The sequence below is a fragment of the Euprymna scolopes genome, chromosome 36 (assembly GCF_053919585.1).
Source record: "Euprymna scolopes isolate OS-2025 chromosome 36, ASM5391958v1, whole genome shotgun sequence".
In the NCBI taxonomy this organism is placed as follows: Eukaryota; Metazoa; Mollusca; class Cephalopoda; order Sepiida; family Sepiolidae; genus Euprymna; species Euprymna scolopes.
This window is the reverse complement of record NC_136517.1, coordinates 51,265,124-51,285,373: the sequence shown is the minus strand read 5'-3', so window position 1 is coordinate 51,285,373 and position 20,250 is coordinate 51,265,124. Positions and strand designations below refer to the sequence as shown.

At 36.4% G+C, this 20,250-nt stretch overlaps 1 protein-coding gene across 1 annotated transcript; it reads left to right on the top strand.

Moving 5' to 3' along the window:
• Positions 1-4,539: 4,539 nt before the first annotated feature.
• Positions 4,540-10,802, top strand: LOC145260222 (U-reduvitoxin-Pr21-like). The gene is made up of 2 exons (XM_080118047.1): positions 4,540-4,848; positions 10,525-10,802. Exons 1-2 carry the CDS (start codon positions 4,665-4,667, stop codon positions 10,695-10,697), a joined length of 357 nt encoding a protein of 118 aa, XP_079974173.1. The 5' UTR covers positions 4,540-4,664; the 3' UTR covers positions 10,698-10,802.
• Positions 10,803-20,250: the final 9,448 nt, after the last annotated feature.

The window sequence follows — 20,250 nt, the reverse complement described above, 5'->3', positions numbered from 1 at the left end:
AAATGAATTAACAGGGCTACGTGGTATTGCCCAGGACAAAAGCATAACATAATTTCTATCCCTTTCCCTCGTTTCTCCTTCCCTTCTCCTCTCTTTATTCTTTCGCACACCCCATTCGTCTTTCTGGACTGTACACACAACTCGAGTAGACGTAAGTTAACTCTGTAGGAAAAATCAGAGTTATTAGGAAAACAGACTACAATAACATTAAAAGACGTGCGTACGTTTTGAAAGCATTAAATGATGTAAGTTGACATTTAACCTCCATAAAGAATGAGTCTTTTCAAAAACTTAAAGATATTGTAAATCCGTGGTTACACCGGTTAAAGAAATCAACTTTGTGGGTGTTAGTTGTGTATTTCTCAAGTTTTAGATAAACATACAAAGCAGCATTTGCTCTTTATATAATAAATTAGCAGAAAGAGCCAATGTTGACGTTATTGAATGATGAAACTTATGACCCTTTCTCCCCATCACATAAAAAAACATGTTGCTTTCGTTTATTTTCACGTTTACATTATATACATTAAATTTTTAGAGTGGGGCGCAAGAATTCCTCAGCATTGATTGGATGAGAAAAGATATAAGTAAAATGAGATATTTATTAAAATACATTTCTGTAAATGTATAGTCTTTAACCATCTGAGACACAACCGGTGCTTCCTTGAAATAAATGAGGACCACTTTTAACTCCTGCTGCATGACCAGAACACATTATTGTCATTTCTATTCTTATTTTTCAATTTCTGATCATTTTCAAGTTAGCAATAAAGTAACACACACACACACACACACACACACACACACACATATCCTATAATGTGACCTAGTTCGGGAACCAACACGTTGTAGCCTCAGTCGCAAAGCGAACAAAGAATAGAAAATAACTCCAATTCATGTTTCGGTTGTGTCATTTTCTCGTTATCGCTGTGACGTCCCTCATGTGATTGTTTTCTTTACTGTGATCGTGATCTCCAACGTGATCTTGAGCATCCTATCGAACGTGCTCCACATCTCTAGCGTGATCGTCTTCTTGAACATGCTCTCTTCTTTTTTATATCTGTAGTGGAATGGGGACATAAATGGATGGTCACATTCAATGCTGCCAAGACTAAACTGGTTTCCTTCAATAATTACAAGAAACCTTCTCTGCCACCAATAGCAACGGCCAGTGACTCCCTGTCCGACAGTACATCTTTCAAACTGCTTGGCCTAACGTTCACAGGAAACATGAGTTGGAACAATTATATTGAAAACATTGCCAGGGCCGCTGCGAAAAAGGTAGGCTCTCTCTACCGTGCTAGAAAGCTACTGACACCTGAAAGTATCCTGTACTTCTATAAGGCCGCCATTCGCCCATGTATGGAGTATTGTTGTCACATTTGGCCTGGTGTATCTGCTACTAGTCTCTCGCTCCTAGACAAGGTTAAAAAAAGAGTCACCAATCTGATAGGCCCTGAACTGGCATCTAAGCTTCAGCCTCTGTCCCATCGACGAAACGTTGCCCCCCTCTGCTTGTTCTACAAGTACTTTAATGGTGAATGCTCTGACGAACTGCAGACACCTGTGCCCCCACGACGTAGACACCCTCGACAAACCCGACAGGCAGCTAAATCCCACCTCCACACAGTAGAGATCCCTAGATGCAAAAGATCTTTCTACTCCAGTAGTTTCTTCTTCAGAACCGCTAGACTCTGGAATTCCATTTCAAGTTCCTGCTTCCCCAACTGTACTGATATGCAGAGGTTCAAGTGCAACGTGAACCGACATCTTGCTGCCCAAATCCCAATATAGTGCCCCAGTAGTTTCTGCCCCTGATAGTAGCCCCTACACCAAAGTCGCAATGCGCCTTGTTTGGGGTGAAAATGTAATAAAAAAATTTTTTTTTAAATAGTATTTTCCTTGACCTGACGCCATTTCGCTCACGGCTCGCTATTTGCATACATCTGTCCACGCTATGTTACACCAATCTCATTGTATAGCCTTTAATCAAAATGAAATATACTTATCCAAATGCTTTGGCTAATGCAGTTTCAGAATATACATGTTATGGGTGTTTATCTAGAAATTATTCTAGAACGAGTCCTTGAACAAAGAAAAATAGATACACATTTACTACAGCTGTTCTAATTTTAATATTAAAAAAAAATAATAATAAAATCACGTTTCGGCCAACCCATTCTCTGGCCTACTTCAGGTGGTTAACTGCGACGGGATAGGAATGCTGTCTTGTAACTGTATCTGTAGTAATTATTATTTTATTTATTTATTTTTTTTTACACGGTGGTCACCACTTATCGAGGCCCGGAAGCCACTCAGGGATAAGGGTTATTGCAAGTACAGTACGTTTGTGTGGAGATTTAATGAAGTGCTTACTTAAGAGGGCGGTTCATTAGGAATTTGTTAACGTTGGACTTGAAGACATCCAAGTTGTAGTCAGGTGGGAAGCAGGCAGACGGAACAGATTACCACCTTCCATAGTTGTTGTCTCAACACGTTTAGGCCAACTAATCCTCTTGTCTGCTTTGGGTAGAATTAAAACCGCTATCTTCAGACAATGCTCACCTTAGACCGTAGATATCTCGAACGTGATGAGGATAACAGTCCGCAATAAAACCACCCGGTACTTGTACTGGGATGGTCACTGAAGTGTGGTGCCTGCACAGATGCTGCACTCAAATTAATTGTCCTTAGTCAATGGAGGGAGAAACCCTTCTATACTAAGGCAATATTATTTTTGCAAAATTCCCCTTTTGAGGGGAGCTAGTTATCTCCCACATTAAACCGACCTTGTGTCACATTTTGTTTCGCGGGGAACAAATAAATAACCAGTCCGCAAAATAAATAAATACACAAATTATGAAGCCGCATCTCAAAGGATTCCACACCCCCAAATAAAAATTTAAAAAATAAATAAAAAATAAAAATAAAAATAAAATAAAATAAAAAATAAGATAAACATAAATAATTAAAATACAAATAAGATAAAAATAAATAATTAAAATAAAATAAAAATAAAATAAAATAATATAAAAATAAATAATTAAAATAAAAATAAGATAGAAATAAATAATTAAAATAAAAATAAAATGAAAAAATAAAAATAAAATAAAATAAAAATAAAATAAAAATAAAATACAAATAAATAAATAAAAAATAAAATAAAAATAAATAATTAAAATAAGAAATAAAATAAAATGAATAAAAGTGTCGAATTCTCCATTTTTATTGTTACAGGTGAAATGAGTTGTCAATATGACCAGAAGTGGCGAAGGACGGGGAGTGTGTTCCTATCTACTGATCACTGCAATCAATGTGAGTGCCTCGACACGGGAAACGTGACGTGCACTGCGTTCAACTGCTCGTTGCTAAAGTCACCGTTGAAGGAATACAAAGGCAAGTTTGTGCGTGTATGTATGTGTGTGTGTTTTTTTACCTCCTTCACGAGGACAAGTGTGTGCATATGCGAATACGCGTACGTGTGTGTGTGTTTCCTACTTCCAGAAGCATGCGTGTCATTTACGAACAACAATATCTACAAAAGGTATGACAACGCTGTCAACTACCTAGAATGTAAATAAAATGACAATTTTTAATTCAGTTGATGAGATGCAATTAATCATTTAACATAGCTATTACGTTCACCTGTGAAGATAATGCGTACCAGATAAAAGCACGCATAAACGCACGCATAAAAGCACACACACACACACACACACTATATATATATATATATATAGAGATATTTCCCCAAAACCTCTGGCCTTGATGGAGGAAGACTAAAACTTGCTGCTATGGTTTCAAATGATCTGAAATAACAGCAAGGGGAAACTTGATTCCAAATATTTCTCATATGTTATATCTCCCCTCGTTAGGTAATAGGGTACGATTTGGTTGGTTGGTTGATTGTTGTTGTTGTTGTTTTTTTTTTGTTGTTGTTTTTTTTTTTTTAACGGCATATCAACCCTTTTCAGGTTATTTAATGCCGAGTCCAATGATTTTGAAAAATTTTTAATAGAATATATATATTTTTTTCAAGTCGGTTTCTATTTAACCCATAGTTAGGACCCTAACAGGTAATACCACTCCGGGTCAGAATGGACCTTGGAGCAATGGCAATTAAAGAGTGGCTCCACACTCCCCAAAGCCCGCAAGCTGGGGCCTCATCATCGGATATAGTTTAAGGTCATATCCAGGACCGGTACGACTAGGAATATCTCCAGTATCAAGTAATCCTTATGCACTGTGAAATTTACTGTATGTATGAAAACGAAAAGAGGGGAGATATAACATATGAGAAATATTTGGAATCAAGTCTCCCCTTGCTGTTATTTCAGATCATTTGAAACCATAGAAGCAAGTTTTAGTCTCCACTCCATTAAGGCCAAAAATAGTCTCTTGATGATGAATGATCCCCTAATATGCGCTCTTCAAGGCAAATGTCACAAAGCCCACTACAGAATTCAGGGCATTACCTTTCCAACGAACCTTCATTTCTCACGTTTCGGATTCTTGCCACATTTTCTTGTGGTGGGATAAAAATAAATATCAGCGTTCCATGCACGAAGACGGTAGTATTAATAGATTGAGGGCAGCAATTAAGCGTTTTCGTAAAATGAAATAAAACTATTTATATAAAGTATCTTTTCTTTCTTATTTCAGGCATGAACTCATTGACACCAGCCATAAACGTGGTAGTTTCTCCGTCGATTACGGTGAGGTGCCAATACGAAAAGAGATTCTACATGCCCGGCGATACATTCACAGCCAGTGATGGTTGTAGCACCTGCTCTTGCTCTAATGATGGCAAAGTTCACTGCCAAAAGAAGATATGCCCCCAACCCAAAGGTGAGTGTTTTTCCCCCTATTTTTCTTTTACCTGACACAGAATCTTTCTGACTCTTTGGCTAGGAGCAAAGTGTAGTATCTGTTTTGATACTAAACTTCATATTTTCTGTCCTCGATCGATAGGGGAGGGTTTCTGCGAGACTGAAGCAATTTAATATTTTTTTCCAATCTAGAGCGGCCCTTGTTAAAAAGCGCGTCTAATTCTGCACATTAAAAAACTTGTGTTTAACGTGGAGAGGCAAATAAATTCTGCACATTAAAAAAAACTTGTGTTTAACGTGGAGAGGCAAATAAATAAATTCTGCACATTAAAAAAACTTGTGTTTAACGTAGAGAGGCAAATAAATAAATTCTGCACATTAAATAACTTGTGTTTAACGTGGAGAGGCAAATAAATAAATTCTGCACATTAAAAAAACTTGTGTTTAACGTGGAGAGGCAAATAAATAAATTCTGCACATTAAAATAACTTGTGTTTAACGTGGAGAGGCAAATAAATAAATTCTGCACATTAAAAAAACTTGTGTTTAACGTGGAGAGGCAAATAAATAGGGGCACGTGTTCCCCTGTCCTTTTATCGAAATGTAGTACGATTCTCCTCGGTCGTAGAAGATCATTCACACAGACATTACCCTCTCCTTCGATATGGTGATTGGTTAATCAACACTTCAGTTAGGATCAGGCGTCTGTTTTGATTCTATACTTAATCCATTCACGTCCATGCTCAGTGAAAAAGTCCTCCTAAACTGGAGCAATTTTTATTTATTTTCCAATGCAGGTTTCTGCATTTATAGGGGCTGGAATTTCACACATGAAAAACCGACCTCGTGTTCAACTTTTCCCTCATAAGGGGGGGGTAGTAAATAATGGTCCAGTGCACGAAATTGATATCCCTGCGCATATGGAGTGAAACTCGAGGCAAGTAACGCGACAAAGATATTCCAAAACTAATATATAGTATTATTGTACACTTTGTCTGGCGGTGAGTTACTTATAAGTTCCAAGGGTACACGTCAGAAATTGACCGGTCATAAAATACGCCTAAGTATATTTTAATTTATCCAGATTTCATACATATTATAATAGAGTCAATTCTTTGACCTGGGTCAATTCTTTGTCGATTATTTTATGATATTGTATCCAATATATAGCTGTGATTTCAAAATTAAAAAGAAAAATGTGGTTTGGGTGCCATTAGCGAGAATCGAAACCGAAAGCAAAGTTTTAAAATAAAAAATGGAGAGATAGTGAGTTTTGTAAATGATTACAATGAATATGTCGTATTGCCATTTGTATTTTTTTTATAAATGTTTTTACTCTAATTTACATGAGTAAAATATTTTAAATATTTTAATATTTTTGCATGTTTATTAAAATATTTCAACTCCTTAACGAATAGTTAACCCCCCTCACCCCCCCCCAAATCTGGCTTTTAAATTATAAATTGTTTCGACAAATTTCAGGAGTAAAAAAATATATGCAGATGTTTGTACAACCAACTTACCAGCTATAATTTCTATGAAGTTTTCTAAACAAAATTTTAAAATCTTATGGATTGTGAAAATAAAGTGTTTCGTGATCGAACAATATTTTTTGAATTAATTGATTTCTATTCTTTCAAGTTGATAACAAATGGCGTCGAAGTTCTGTGTTTGCTTCACCCACGAGGAACCAAATAATTTTTCGTGATATTTCGAACGATATTTTTCAGGAATGAATTCCTGTTTCAGTCACATCAATTCTTTCCAGCTGAGAGTGTACCAAACTTATAGCAGTGATTTAAAAATATATATACATTAATCAATGCAGCTTCCATTTCGAAACTTGAAAGGCGCCCGGTGTTGTCCGGTCGCAAAATATGCTTAAGTATGATATCTTAATTTATACAGTTTTCGTATATATTATTATACAGTCAATTCTCTATCGATTATTTTATCTAATATTGTACCTAATGCATAGACTTTATTTCAAAAGTATATATATATATATATATATATATATATATATATATATATATAACTCGAGTGCCTTCAGCTAGAATAGAAACCAAAACCGATAGCAAAACTGCAGCATTACAAACTGGTCATGTTTACATTGGACCATCGCCAGCCGTATATGAATTCATTAAAAATAATTAGCATGAATGTAAAAAATGTATAACATTTTGCGCATGCGTAGAAGAGTAGTTTTAGTCGACTCATGCTTGGCAAGTTCTGAATTCTCTCAGTTTTAACCCCTGTTTGACGCCTTGAAAACTATTTTAATCGGCTAAAGATCCATACAAAAACGGTTGATAAAAAATGCAATCATTTGAGCCGTCTCGCATCGTTTTGCGACCTACCGTTTTCGTGGAGATTCAATTTGAAAAAAAAAAAATGGAGACAGATAGACATAGTGAGTTTTATAAGTGGGATTTTATAGCATGAATAAAATGAGATGTGTTCATTAATTAATTAATTTGAAGTACATTCAGATATCCAATTGTAGCATTTGTTCATGACGTTGTTTCTGACTTAAGTAGACGCCATTTTGAACGACGATCTTTTGGTATGGCCAAGAACCACACCAGCATTTATCATGAATTGAGTTTTAAAGTAGCGAAGAGAGAAAATGGAGAATATATACGGGCGTGCGTATATAAAAAAAAATGGGAATAAAGGAAACATCAAGACAATGAACAATAAGAGACCACGAGTAATAAAGTTCTGCTTAAAACATAAACAGAGTTTTGTAAATAACAATCGGAGAAAAACGAAATTTTAGGACAAAAGAGATTTATAAAAAAGATAAGAATATAAAATTTTATTTTCATGGTATTAAATGTCTATAGAGCAAACATATGTTTGGTAAAGAAAGTTCAGTAAATACTTACAAGGCTTAGAAATGTGTATTTCAGTATGTTCCTAATGTGAATATATGTATGTAAATAGCATACAGATGTGGGTGTTTGGCAGCGTGGTATTGTGTATGTGCGTGCGTTGGTTTACCTTGTTCTTGTTAGTGCGTGCATACATGTGCGCGAATTGTTAAAGACTAGTGCATGCGTCATTGGGTCCTTTTCTTTTGCGATTCACTTATACCGTCTAATGGCCATGTAAGGATGTTAAGGAAGTTCTTGGGTGCGAGGCTGGTGTTGTCCCACGCTGTCTAGATTTTGGATGTTTTCTTTATAGGAGTTTCTAATTTCGCGGCGTCTTACTATTTTCACACATGCGTGCTACATTTTGGGTTTGGAAAAATACCCTTTAGGTGAAAAAAAAAAAACCCCTGCGTTCAAAACTTACTAGCTTTAGAAAGACATATTAAAACAAAAAAAAAAAAGAAAGGAAAAAGATAGCAATTAAAGTCATTTGCTTTTAGCGTTCGTATAAATACAATTACAAATTACTTAGAACTTCTATCCGATTATAGCTGACGAAACGAGAGCACGTTACCTTCGTGGATTAAATAGTTTTCTGTTCGAAATTCCGTGAAGATTCCAGACATCAACACGTTATATTTGAAAAAGGTCGGAGGTTACATCGACCGAAACGTTATGCTAATCACATTCAAGATGAGAACACTAATGTGAAGAATCTAAATAATACGAATAATCATGTAAAAAAATTAAGAAACGTAAATCATATATTCATTTTCAGCATAAAATCTTGTCTACTTATAAACCCAGATGCAAACAGAAATTTATTTAAAAAAGCTTTTAATGGAATAAATGAGTCGTGGTTTTAGAACTAGAAAACCTCTAAGATGTTCGTTCCCTAAATTTAGTTTTCCCTTGACCACCCACAAATGTTTCTATGATAAAGGATACCATTCATCCCCATATTCCGCCCAGATCTTTTTAGTTTTGATGTTCCCCACATAGCCCCTACTCGCATTTAGGGACTGATCTGCTTGTTTTCGGATGACACAGAAAACAGCGGCCTGCCTGACACATGGCAAAGAGTTAGGAGGGCCTTACCAATTGACCCATTAGTATTTGGTTTGGTTCTTCATTTTTTTTTTAATTTTATTTTTGTGTGTCTTTAGATTTCCCCATTACTCATCATTATTTATGTAAATATATTCATTTGAAAATAAAAAGTTCATCGAACACATTCAGGATCGTTTAAGCAGGTTTAAAGCCATAGAATAAAAGCGGTGTTTTGGTGAGATAATCTAGCTAAGAGTAAGCAAAAAGTTTTGTAGTCAAAAAACATTATTCTCAACCCCCATCCCTCAAAAATCAAACATACCGTAATACTTACGTTGAATGGAAACATTGTATTTTTTATTTAACTGAATAAAGTGACCCAGACGCAAACATCTTTCTCGCGTGCTGACTGATAAAAAAAAGGCCAGTGTACAAGTACGAAATTTATTTTGCCAATTAGTACCGGCCAAATTTCTCTTTCCTAACTTTCTGCTCTTTTCCTGCCTAACCTATTCCCCAACCGTATCTGGTCCTGGATATGACCTTAAACTATATCCAGTGGTGAGGCCCCAGCTTGTGGGCTTTGGGGAGTGTGGAGGCACCCTTTAATTACCATTGCTCCCAGGTCCACTCTGACCCGGAGTGGTAGTACCTGTTAGGGTCCCAACTATGGGTTGAATAGAAACCGACGTGAAAACAACAAATATAGTCTATTAAAAAAAATGTCCTTCAAAATCTTTGGATTCGGCATTAAATAACCCGAAAAGGGTTGATATGCCGTAAAACAAAAACAACCAACCAACCGTATCTACTCTTAAAGCTGTAACATACCAATCGTCCTGGTCATTGTGCAAAATTGAACTTTGGAGCTCTGTTGAGTGTGGACTCACTTCTTAGTTACTACTATTCCCTAGTCTGCTCCACCGAGAGTGACAGTTACATGTGAGAGGCCCTACGTAAGTAGTGATTAAGTTAACTAGTGTAAATGTTGATAGAGGTCACATTAGTACATATTAGGATAACCTAACTACAAGCGGAATGGTACCCGAAGGCGGGTGGCGTTATTTGAAAGGGTGTTTACGGGTCAGACGCACTAGACAAAACATATAGTTGAACGATTATATGATGACGTCACGTTTTCGATCCAGAATAAAAAATGGTTAAAAAATCAGTCTTTCTCAGGAATCCAATGTGAGTGAGAATGTTGAAATGATCTAAGCTGAGTGTTATCTCTGTAACGTTGTGCACGTTTACACACGTAGACCCAGCACGTTATAGCAGAGTACGTCGCAAAGAACTTAGGACAGGTCATAACTCGACTCCTTTCTTTGCAACAAAGTCATTTATTTTTTCATTCTCCCGCCACGAGTGACTTCTCGTGACGTCACCCACGTCTCGAAGTGCTCTCGAGCGTCTTCCATGTCTTTTTCATAGTATTTTTCTTTTTCCCTTACCGTGTCGTTGTTTCGTAGAACTCGTTATTTGCATATAGCCGCTATACGCGCTCTGTTACAACTCGAGACACTGTCTGCTGCGTCTCCCATTTCTTAAGGGTAAGTTAGTAACCTAAGAAATAAATAATAATTAAAATACATTCCTCTCTCTCCATAAGTAAATTCTCTCTAATAAAACCTTAAAGAACTCGGCAAAGTCTCCTTGTGTCATTCATGAATGGGAAGTTTATTTCGCCTAACTTACAAAAGATTTGAAAACCCAAACATCCAACCACCAAGCATAATATGTACAAACATGTTCCTCTCTTTCAGTGTCATATGTGAACGAGCATCGCTTCTGTTTCTATGCCGGTCAGCGCTATCGATTCCAAGATGCTTTTAACTCGACAGATAAATGCAATACCTGCCACTGTATGAGACACGGAAGGGTCCAGTGTACGAAATTGACATGCCTGCCCACGTGGAATGAAACACGAGGCAAGTAATGCGACAAAGATAGTCTTAAAACAATATATGGTATAATTGTATACTTTGTCAGCGAGTCACTTATAGGCTCAAACACTACACGTCAGAAATTTTGCATGAAACAACCTTGGTATATCAGACGTAACATGTTACTACTACTACTACTACTACTACTACTACTACTACTAATAATAATAATAATGTTAATAATAATAATAATCTTAATAATATGTACGCCAACGGAATTCATCCTAGACGGGTTGAATCGACTTACTCCGAAAGAGGAGGTGTCAAGGGAATATTAAGTTCAATAGCGATCTCCAATTGCATATATATGCCGGTCAGGGAAGGTGATGACGTTAGATTTTGCAGTTCTTGTTGGGCGGTCGACGTCTTTGTATATACATCACCTGATATTTCCAGATCGTCACCTCTCTGGTACTGTCCAGGTTCAAGGTTGCTTAACTTAACGTGCACCTACTACTACTACTACTACTACTACTACTACTACTACTAGTAGTAGTACTAAATGTAAAGAAACAACAATAGCAAATAAACTGTAATACTCAAGATTATGATTGTTCATTATAAAAAGACGAAATATATCCACAGCAGTAATGCTATTTAACCTGCTGCTATAGACAGTAAGAGGGTAAGGATGGAGTCAGAGATACTGTTCGAATGTTTAGAATTTTGTATTTTTATTAAAAAATAAACTTGCTTTGAAAAAAAATCTCTTTATCTAATTAAAACAATATACCCGAACTCAAGTTTCCTGTCACAGCCAAAGGGAAGGTACGTCCATGACAATCAGTCAAACATTAACCTTGCCTTCTGTTGAGCTGAAATATGATTCTGTAGAGTCCTAAGAAGTCTTACCCTATTTATTTGAGAAGGGATTAATTTATTGTAATTACTCGAGTCACCCAAATCGGGAAATACAGACGGGTTGCTAAGGCAAGTTTTGTAAGTCAGAGTCTATTTCTCCAAGTACGTTTACAGTTTTACAAAATCTCTGTATCTTACCCCCTAGAGTGGAGTTAAATAAACTATATTCAGAATTTAGTGTAGCTATTTTTTGTTGTTTTCTATGTTTGTTTCTGAAAAGGGTTGGTAATTCGTATTGTTTGGATTATTCGAACTACTGTTCTTCTCTTAAGCGTTATTATTTTTTGTTATGTTTCAACCTTCTTCATGTGTATCTCGTTGAACTCGGGAATCTTTCTGTCAAATTCATGAATGTGCACAGAATTTCGAACGGAACCCTTTATTTTGTCGATGAGGGGCTAACGTTGTAACAGTGTGCGGGTGTATGCGTAGCGACTGTATGCAAATGCCGAGCCGTGTGCAACGTGACGCCACGGGAAGGAAGAAAAGAAAAAGAACCTGTGCCCAGACAGAAAATCACGTTCGGGAAGATCACGATCACGTTAGAGGCGTGGGTCACGTCACAGCCGTAACGAGAAGTCACACGTGGCGGGAGAATGAGACATAAATGTCTTTTCTTAAAACCTGAAACAGTGAGCTGAATCTCTTTCTTTCTTTGCTTTGTCTCTTTTGCGACGGAAACTACAGCGTGGTGGGTGTGCACATTAACACGTGTGTAAACGTGTGTACTACGTTAGAGAATGTTCTCATTCCGTCAGCCATAGTCCCTGAGTTCGACATGATACAACAGAAAAAGGTCGGATTTTACATCAGGCGACAAGTTTTGAAAAGAATATTTGAGATAAAAACAGTAATCCGAATAATCTGTATAGTACAAATTTGTTTTCTATTTCTCCTTTGCTTAAAAAAAAATCAGATCAATCCACGTGCGTACATGGGAGAAACGAATACAAAGAAGGGGAATCATTCTTTGCGTTGGACGGCTGCAATTTTTGCACATGTGGCAAATCCGGACATGTGGGATGCACCAACAAGGTTTGCCAGCCGATGACAGATACAAGTATAACAACGACGAAAGCGATAATGGCGACGACTACTTCGATGCCTGTTACCACGAAAGGTGAGATGCGATTATCTTCAAAGTTTCCGGCTTATTGCGATATCTGTTTCGTTTGAAACGGCTTTACTATTTATGTACGACGAATTAAGGTACGACATGGCACAACTACTCGTACTGATTCTCTATTTATGTGATATTTAGACAAATATAGGCACGACAAATTTAGACATGATAAATTAATGAACAGCAGTTGTTCTTGCCTATTTGTTTTGTTTTTGTTAAAAAAAGCTTCTATTTTTTTAAAAAAGCAAGTTTTTTTTTTGTTCAGACTTAGAGAGAATATATATTTTTTTGAAGAGCACGAGTTTAAAAAAAGAAAAATACTTCGCTAATTTAAAAGAAAAAATAAGTGTTTATTTTTTAAAAGTTGAAATGTTTTATAGTAAGTTGTTTAAATAGTAGAAGTTTAGCAAAACATAACAATGGGAAGTAAATATACCAACAAATTATTTGTCTCAAGTCTCGATCCGTTGGTCTGAAAAAAAAACATATTGTTTATTCTTTATAAAAGTTTTTAGTGAAAAAAAACGACTTTCAATTCGTCCTAATTAACATCCGCTGCTTCTTGTTCTTGACATTAGAATCCCAAGTTGTCCTATTGTTGTGTCCAAATATCACACTGTAGGAAAACTGATATACTTTGTCATGCATTTGTCGTGCTTAATTTGTCGTACATAATTAGTAAAGTCCTTGCTTTGTTTTAACATCAATCTTAGAGTTTTTTTTGTTTTTTTTTTTAAATCAGGAAACACGTTTTTGTTAGAATTATTGTTCGGCTTTATATTCGGGTATACATCCACCAGGCATTACTTCCTAAGGGGAGGGAGGATTAAATCTGGCCACCGTAGCTATATTTTCTACCTTTTCAAGCTGAGCTGATTTCTCCTTTACGTTAAACTGACCCCCTGTCTAACTTTGTGCAGTCATAGCCCAGTTAAGTGTTAAGAAAGAATGGATAACCCTGTGAGGGTGCATGTGCGCATAATTATGCAGCAAGGGTTGCGCAAAATACAACCACACCTCTCCTGAATTGACACTGATTGATTTCAATAGCAAGGAGAAACTCAGGAAAACTCGAAACAATGCCGAGATTAAGGGAGAGCACATACAGCACCCGGTATTCCCAAATGGTCACCCAAACCCATAGTTGTTTTTCCTCGGTGATCTAACGAGGATTGGGGTGTTAATGTGATTATGCCGTGTATTTGTGCAGTAGCCAGATAGTGATAGCAGTTCAAAGCATAGTATCTGTTTTTCAGACAATGAGAAATATTTTTAAGCCAAGGCAATTTGTATTTTGGTCAAACCCAGCGTAAACATTTGTTACAGGAAAAAGGGCAGTTTCCTTTTCCTGCAAATAAGAAGAACTTTAGATAAGTAGAAAATGAGATTAGGATAGACAGAGATTCGAACTTTGTAAGCAAGGTTCAGAAATAGATTCAGAAAATGGAATGTTAGAATTTTGCATTGTTAGATTTCATATAAAATAGTTTAGATATGTTTGTTTGTAAAAAGAATTTAATTGTGCATTCTTTTATGGAAAGTGAATTAAAAAGGTCAGCTAAAAATAACGAAAAATACAATTTAGAAACATATTGAAAAATAAATTAGGTTGAAAAATAGGCTAGTAAGAATTCTTTATCGCAGAAGTGTGTTTTGGAAATGTATGTTTAAGCCACGTGAGTCGATCACGTTTTGAGACCACACATCTGACGTCATAGCAAAAATGAATTCTCCAGATAGGAGCTAGGCAGTCGAAGATCAGGGGGGTAGTCGTGTTCGGATCGAACAACCAGCAGAGTCGGTCGGACAGAGCTGACATGATCAGAGGTGGGTCCCTTTAGAAGCGAAGGGAGAACGGTTTAATCATGTAGAACGACTTTGAATTCCTTGACGTATCATCATTCGACCGGTCGATCTGATAATAAAGAAGTTATCATCATGTTTTTGTAAAACTGTGTCGTGTCATCATTCAACAGCAAAAGGTAATGTGTGAAACATCATATATGAACTTTGTATAAACCCCATCATAAGTAATGTCTCTCTCCATCATAAGTAATGACTACCCCCGCCTGTGTTAAAAGAACTGATCACCCTCTCTCAGTCGCTAATATATGTTGTAAGAAGAAACACCACAGAACGGTATAAATGTATCTCCACCTCATCAACATGAGCGTCCCCATCCTATCTCTTTAATATGAACCCCCCCCCCCCCGGCTATACAACATTTTTCAGGTACTGGATGTCTTCCGCCTTTAATATCGGCCTTGTGCATAATTTATACTTGCAAAAGTAAATAGCTACAATTGCACAATCGGCACTTCCTGTTATACAATCTGCTCTACACGTATTTAATCCTAACCGGTGAAGTATATGAATATTTAATACTCAAATTCAATCAATATAAACTGAATGATTAGAGAATACAAGTGGATCCCTCAAAATAATTGTGTTCCAGTAAGGTACTCATCGACATTGAAAGATCTAGATAAAAGAATATTTTGGTCCCCCGACAAAATGGAGGGTTGGATTTGTAAATTCACCTTTTCCGTTCGTCCGTTCGTCCGTCCGCACTTTTCTCAATAATTACGCCTTGGAATTTTTTGAAATTTTGCACAAACATTAAACATAATATGATCAAAATAGTAATAGAACAGATTTTCTGGGGAAATTCTGGTTGCCCCCCCCCCCCCGTGCCATGGGTGCCTTTTGGGTTAATATGGCTAAAATCGACACTTTTGTGCTTATTTAAAAAAATTGATGCCTTGGATTTTTATAAAACTTTCTAGAAAGGAGCTTACATTTTTAGCTTTCACATTAAAATAGTTTTCATTTTACTACAGTCGAAGTTCTAAAAAGATCAAGCTACCCCTTTCTGTGACTAACACTTGATCTCTATATGAGATGCATAGATTATTCGAATATTTCATTAAAATTCTCTTTTATCTATCAAACGTTGAGTTAGTAAAAACAAGTTAGAAATGCAACAGAGCCGCTGACACTGGGAGCTGTCCGCTCTCAGCAGTTGCATAAAGATATGCAAATGACCAAGCCGGCTGTGAGAAGTGACGTCACAGCAGAGATAAGAAGACGCGCGTGTTCGGAGACGTGGCCGGTGTTCAGAGAAGTACGTATTCGAGACGTGTTCGAAACACCCGAGAGCAAGAAAGGACGTGATCTAGACAAAAGAGAAAGTGGAAAAGGGCGTGTTCGAAACGCGAGTGTTCAGTGAAGTGGGATTCGCGACATGTTCGAGACGCGTGGGTGGTGTTTCAGCAGAGACGAAAAGTCGGAGAAGGAGAAATAGAGTGCTTAAATATTTAGACAAAAATATGCGTTATTGGTAATATTAGATATAAAAGAGTTTCTAAAAAATAGAAAAAGTGCATACAGTTTTTCCATTTCTTCTGTTTTTTTTTTTTTTTCTGACAGTCCACAACGTACCGGATCTGTTAAAATGTAACGACATTGTTAAAAAAGGTGTACAACGTTACTGGAACATTAATTTTCCTCTCACTTATTGACCAGTTCACTACATAATGGTATACTAGCGGGGGAGGGTGGCGCCCGGTTTTGCCCGGTTTTGCCCGGTTTTGCCCGGTCGTAAAATACGCTTAAATATGATATTTTAATTTATCCAGATTTTCCTATATATTGTTATAGAATTGTGATTTAAAAAAAAACGTATTTGGGTGCAATCAGCTAAAATCGAAACCGAAAGCAAAACTATATCATCCAAAACTGGTAACGTTACCACTTTAGCAACGTGACACGCATATGAACTGATTAAAAATAAACTAAGATGACTGTACAAAATGTATAAAGATTTAAAAATTAAAGATCCATAAAAGAATGGTCCATAAAAAAATCCAATCATTTGAGGCCCCTATCGCCGCTCTGTGACTTTTAGTTTTGGAAGAGATAGAGTTTGAAAATATGGAAAGAGGCAGACAGACAGACATAGTGAGTTTTATAAATCAGAATTTTCTTTTGGCCTTCTAGTCTTACTGGATTCGAGGACAAAGATTCTTCTAGTCTGATGAAATATCCAGTTGAGTGTTGTTGAATACATGTGTGTGCTCACGTGACACAATAATTGGGTGCTTAATTACCTTATCTTTCAGAATAAACTTGATGCAACCGCTGTTGCTCTCTAGTAAAACTGTGAATTTCAGAGATAGAATATATTACGTGTATTTACTTTTTAAACGGTGATAACAATTAGTTTCACGCTATGAGCGACCTTTGGATGACTTTTACACGCTCCCTTTTTTTCTTGTGCTTGTTTTCTTCCTGTACTACATAACCGGTCGACGCACAATTGCTATGCGACACTTAACTCGTACAAATTTGTAGCCATGTAACAGAGCATGGACGCGCGTATTGCAGCAGCAGCAGCAGCAGAAGCAGCAGATGTAAGACAACCAACGTATGCAAATGATCGAGTTGTGTGCGATGTAACGTCACAGCGAGGAAGAAGGAAAGGAAAAGATCATAAAAAGGAAGAAATGATCCAGAAAGACAGAAATAAATGTGTTGGTCCGAGATCGACACAAAAGGACATGTCCTAAACATGGACGGCAAAGATAAAGTACCACGTGTTCGACAAGTATCAGATGTCTTTTGAACAAGAGACAAAGGCGTTATTCTGGAAAGTACCTGTAAATAAATGTCTGTTATTTCAAATGAATAAAAAGTGATCCAAATTCTTTCCTTGTCTTTGTTTCCCTTGCGACTGTCTGCATACAACGTGTGGGTTTCGAGTATTGCCATGTAACGACTGCGTTACAGCCGAAAATTTATTGATTTTTCTTTTCATTTTTGCAAAAAAAATTTTTTTGTTTTTATTTCGTATTCTAGTTTTTTGCTTTGTTTTACTGTTATGTTTACACTTGTATTTTTTATTGATTAATATTCATGCTTGCCTTTAGTTTTATTTCTGAATTTTCTGTCAGTAAATGTAATACCGTTCCCTATAATTTTAGGCCAATCGTCACGTCAACCAAATACTTGTTTTTACAAAGGAAAAATGTATAAATTCGGTGCAACATTTTCGACGCCATGTGACTTTTGCTACTGCTCCCTCGATGGCAACGTCCATTGCATCAGATTAACATGCCCACCCGAATCAGGTAAGATACACATCTGTGTGTTTTTTTTTTACACAGTGGTCACCATTTATCAAGGCCCGGAAGCCACTCAGGGATAAGGGTTTTTGCAAGTACAGTACGTTAGTGTGGAGATTTGATGAAGTGTTTACTTAAGGGGGCGGTTCATTAGGAATTTGTTAACGTTGGACTTGAAGACATCCAAGTTGTAGTCAGGTGGGAAGCAGGCAGACGGAACAGAGTTCCACATGCATGCAGTTCTAAGAAAGAAGCTTTGTTCATGGAATCCACGTTTTGATTTAAGTACAGATAAAGAGTGGGGAAAATTTCAGTGTCAGTCAAATTGGATAGTTGTATGGTTAAATCTTTATAAATCAGTTTTATAAATAAGAGTTCGTCAAGCGGGAAGAAAAAATATATCAACTCTCTCTCTCTCTCTCTCTCTCTCTGTCTCTGTCTCTCTCTCTCTCTCTCTCTCTCTGATACGAGAAAACAATGAAGTTTTATTTAAAAATAAAATGGCCCTCATCCGTGTACGTCTGTGTGCTTGTATTCGTCCGTGCCAAGTGCTGTGTGTTGAACACCTGAAACGTGTCATCTTTATTTCTGAGGTCCCAACAACTAAGCAACTCCATGCAAAACAAATTGCGCTTTTTTTTCGATAGACGAAAGTACTTTCATTTTTTTTTAAAAATAGCTTACATAACAGAATATTATTCTTTTCAGTTCAATATTGATGCCTTTTCATAAAAACCTGCAGGGCATTGTACAGTACGACTACTTTTCTTCAGATTTTTTTTTCCAATCAAGAGTGGTCTCAAACGACACTCTTTATCATTCTCTTCTCTCTACTGAAGTATAAAATCAGAGAATGGAGTGTACCCCCATAAAAGATGCCATGACATCCTTGCCAGCTTCCGAGCTAAGACCAAAGTGCAGAAGTTATTCATATGTGGAATGCTATTCGCCGGTGAAGAAAAAAAAAGGTAGTGTACAGTAACACAAATAAAATAAAATAACTCATGAGAAAATAATGATTTAATTACTAAATTATATCCGCCAGAATGCATTTCAGTTTCTTCGTAAAAAATCGACCATTTTAATATTTTCGTTATAATTAGAAATAAGAATGAATTACTTCTTGGCACTTCGAAATTTGAAAGGAATTTGCAAGCATGCAAGCTGACTAGTAGAAACTCAATTCTGATTTTAAATATTTAGCAAATACTTACGCATTAACGATTGGAAACTTTGGAAATTATCTCAACCCAATAATTTGATAAAGACAATTACAATATTACTTTAGACAGTTATAATTTTATAGTGTTTTTAATTAATATTTTAATAGTCAAATGATATAAGTTTAACTTTTAAGAAGCTATTATTTTTTATCAAATAAATTGGTTACAAATTAAACAGAATCGTTTTCTAAAGCGAAACTACAATCAAAATTGAATTTTTTTTGCAAAAACATCTTTTAATGAAATTAGACTTTGACTTTTGTGAAGAAATACTGTTGTGTAGGAATAAACAGTTATAATAGAATCGATAGACGGTGGAGCTGAGAGAAAGATGTGAGAGAGGTGTAATGAACAGTTCTTTAATCAGAGTTGGGGAAAATTCATTATTGAAGAGGGGGATACAGTCAACCTGTCGAAAGGGTTTACATTCGAAGTTCATCATAAAATGAATGGAACAGCGTGATGATACATATAAACAGAAGACAACACATTTTACCTTTCAGTCGGTTACAACGAAGACAAAAGACTTACATAACAAATAGAAGGCATGTATTTTTCAAAATGGTGATGACAATCCGATGCCTGGTTAAGTTGCTACATTGTGTCGTCTTTTTCTCTTCTTCGCTTCATAGGGAGCTTCGACTAACTGTCAGTCTGCCGGACTAACCCAGTCTCTCTCTGACTCGCATTCTCTCGACCTCTGACTTGGACTATCTAACTTGAGTGTATATATTAATTCTATATGGCATCAACGCGCGGGTTAAACAAGTGCATCCCATGCACATGGACATGCACATTCTTCCAACACGTGTCCTGACAACACAAGTCCCATATTTCTCTGTGCACATTCTTTAATTCCATTGTTCTCTTGTCTTTTTCTGACGTAAACTTTGTTTTTATAGTTATTTCTAACTACAATTGATAATTCCACTGCATTCCTGGAATCGTATCTAACTCACAAAAATGTATGCATTTAAACTTTAAATAACTGCGTTCGATTCCAATATTATCTTTGAAGAAATATTATAATCGATCCTAATTACTTCATTTCTAACTAAAACCAAAAGCTGTTCCCTACAATATACAACAATACTTCATATATTGTCGAGAGATGTATTCTTATTTGGTCGCTCATTCATTTCGTACGAATTCAGATAATTGTATCGCTAGCATCGGTGTCCACAATATTTTTTCTAGTTGGAATGATTTCTAGAAA

What these genes read in the sequence shown, in the direction of transcription:
- LOC145260222 (XM_080118047.1), top strand. Translation starts at nt 4,665, where the DNA reads ATGAACTCATTGACACCAGCCATAAACGTGGTAGTTTCTCCGTCGATT. An exon ending in GATATGCCCCCAACCCAAAG is followed by an intron (nt 4,849 to 10,524) that starts GTGAGTGTTTTT and finishes CCTCTCTTTCAG; the next exon opens with TGTCATATGTGAACGAGCAT.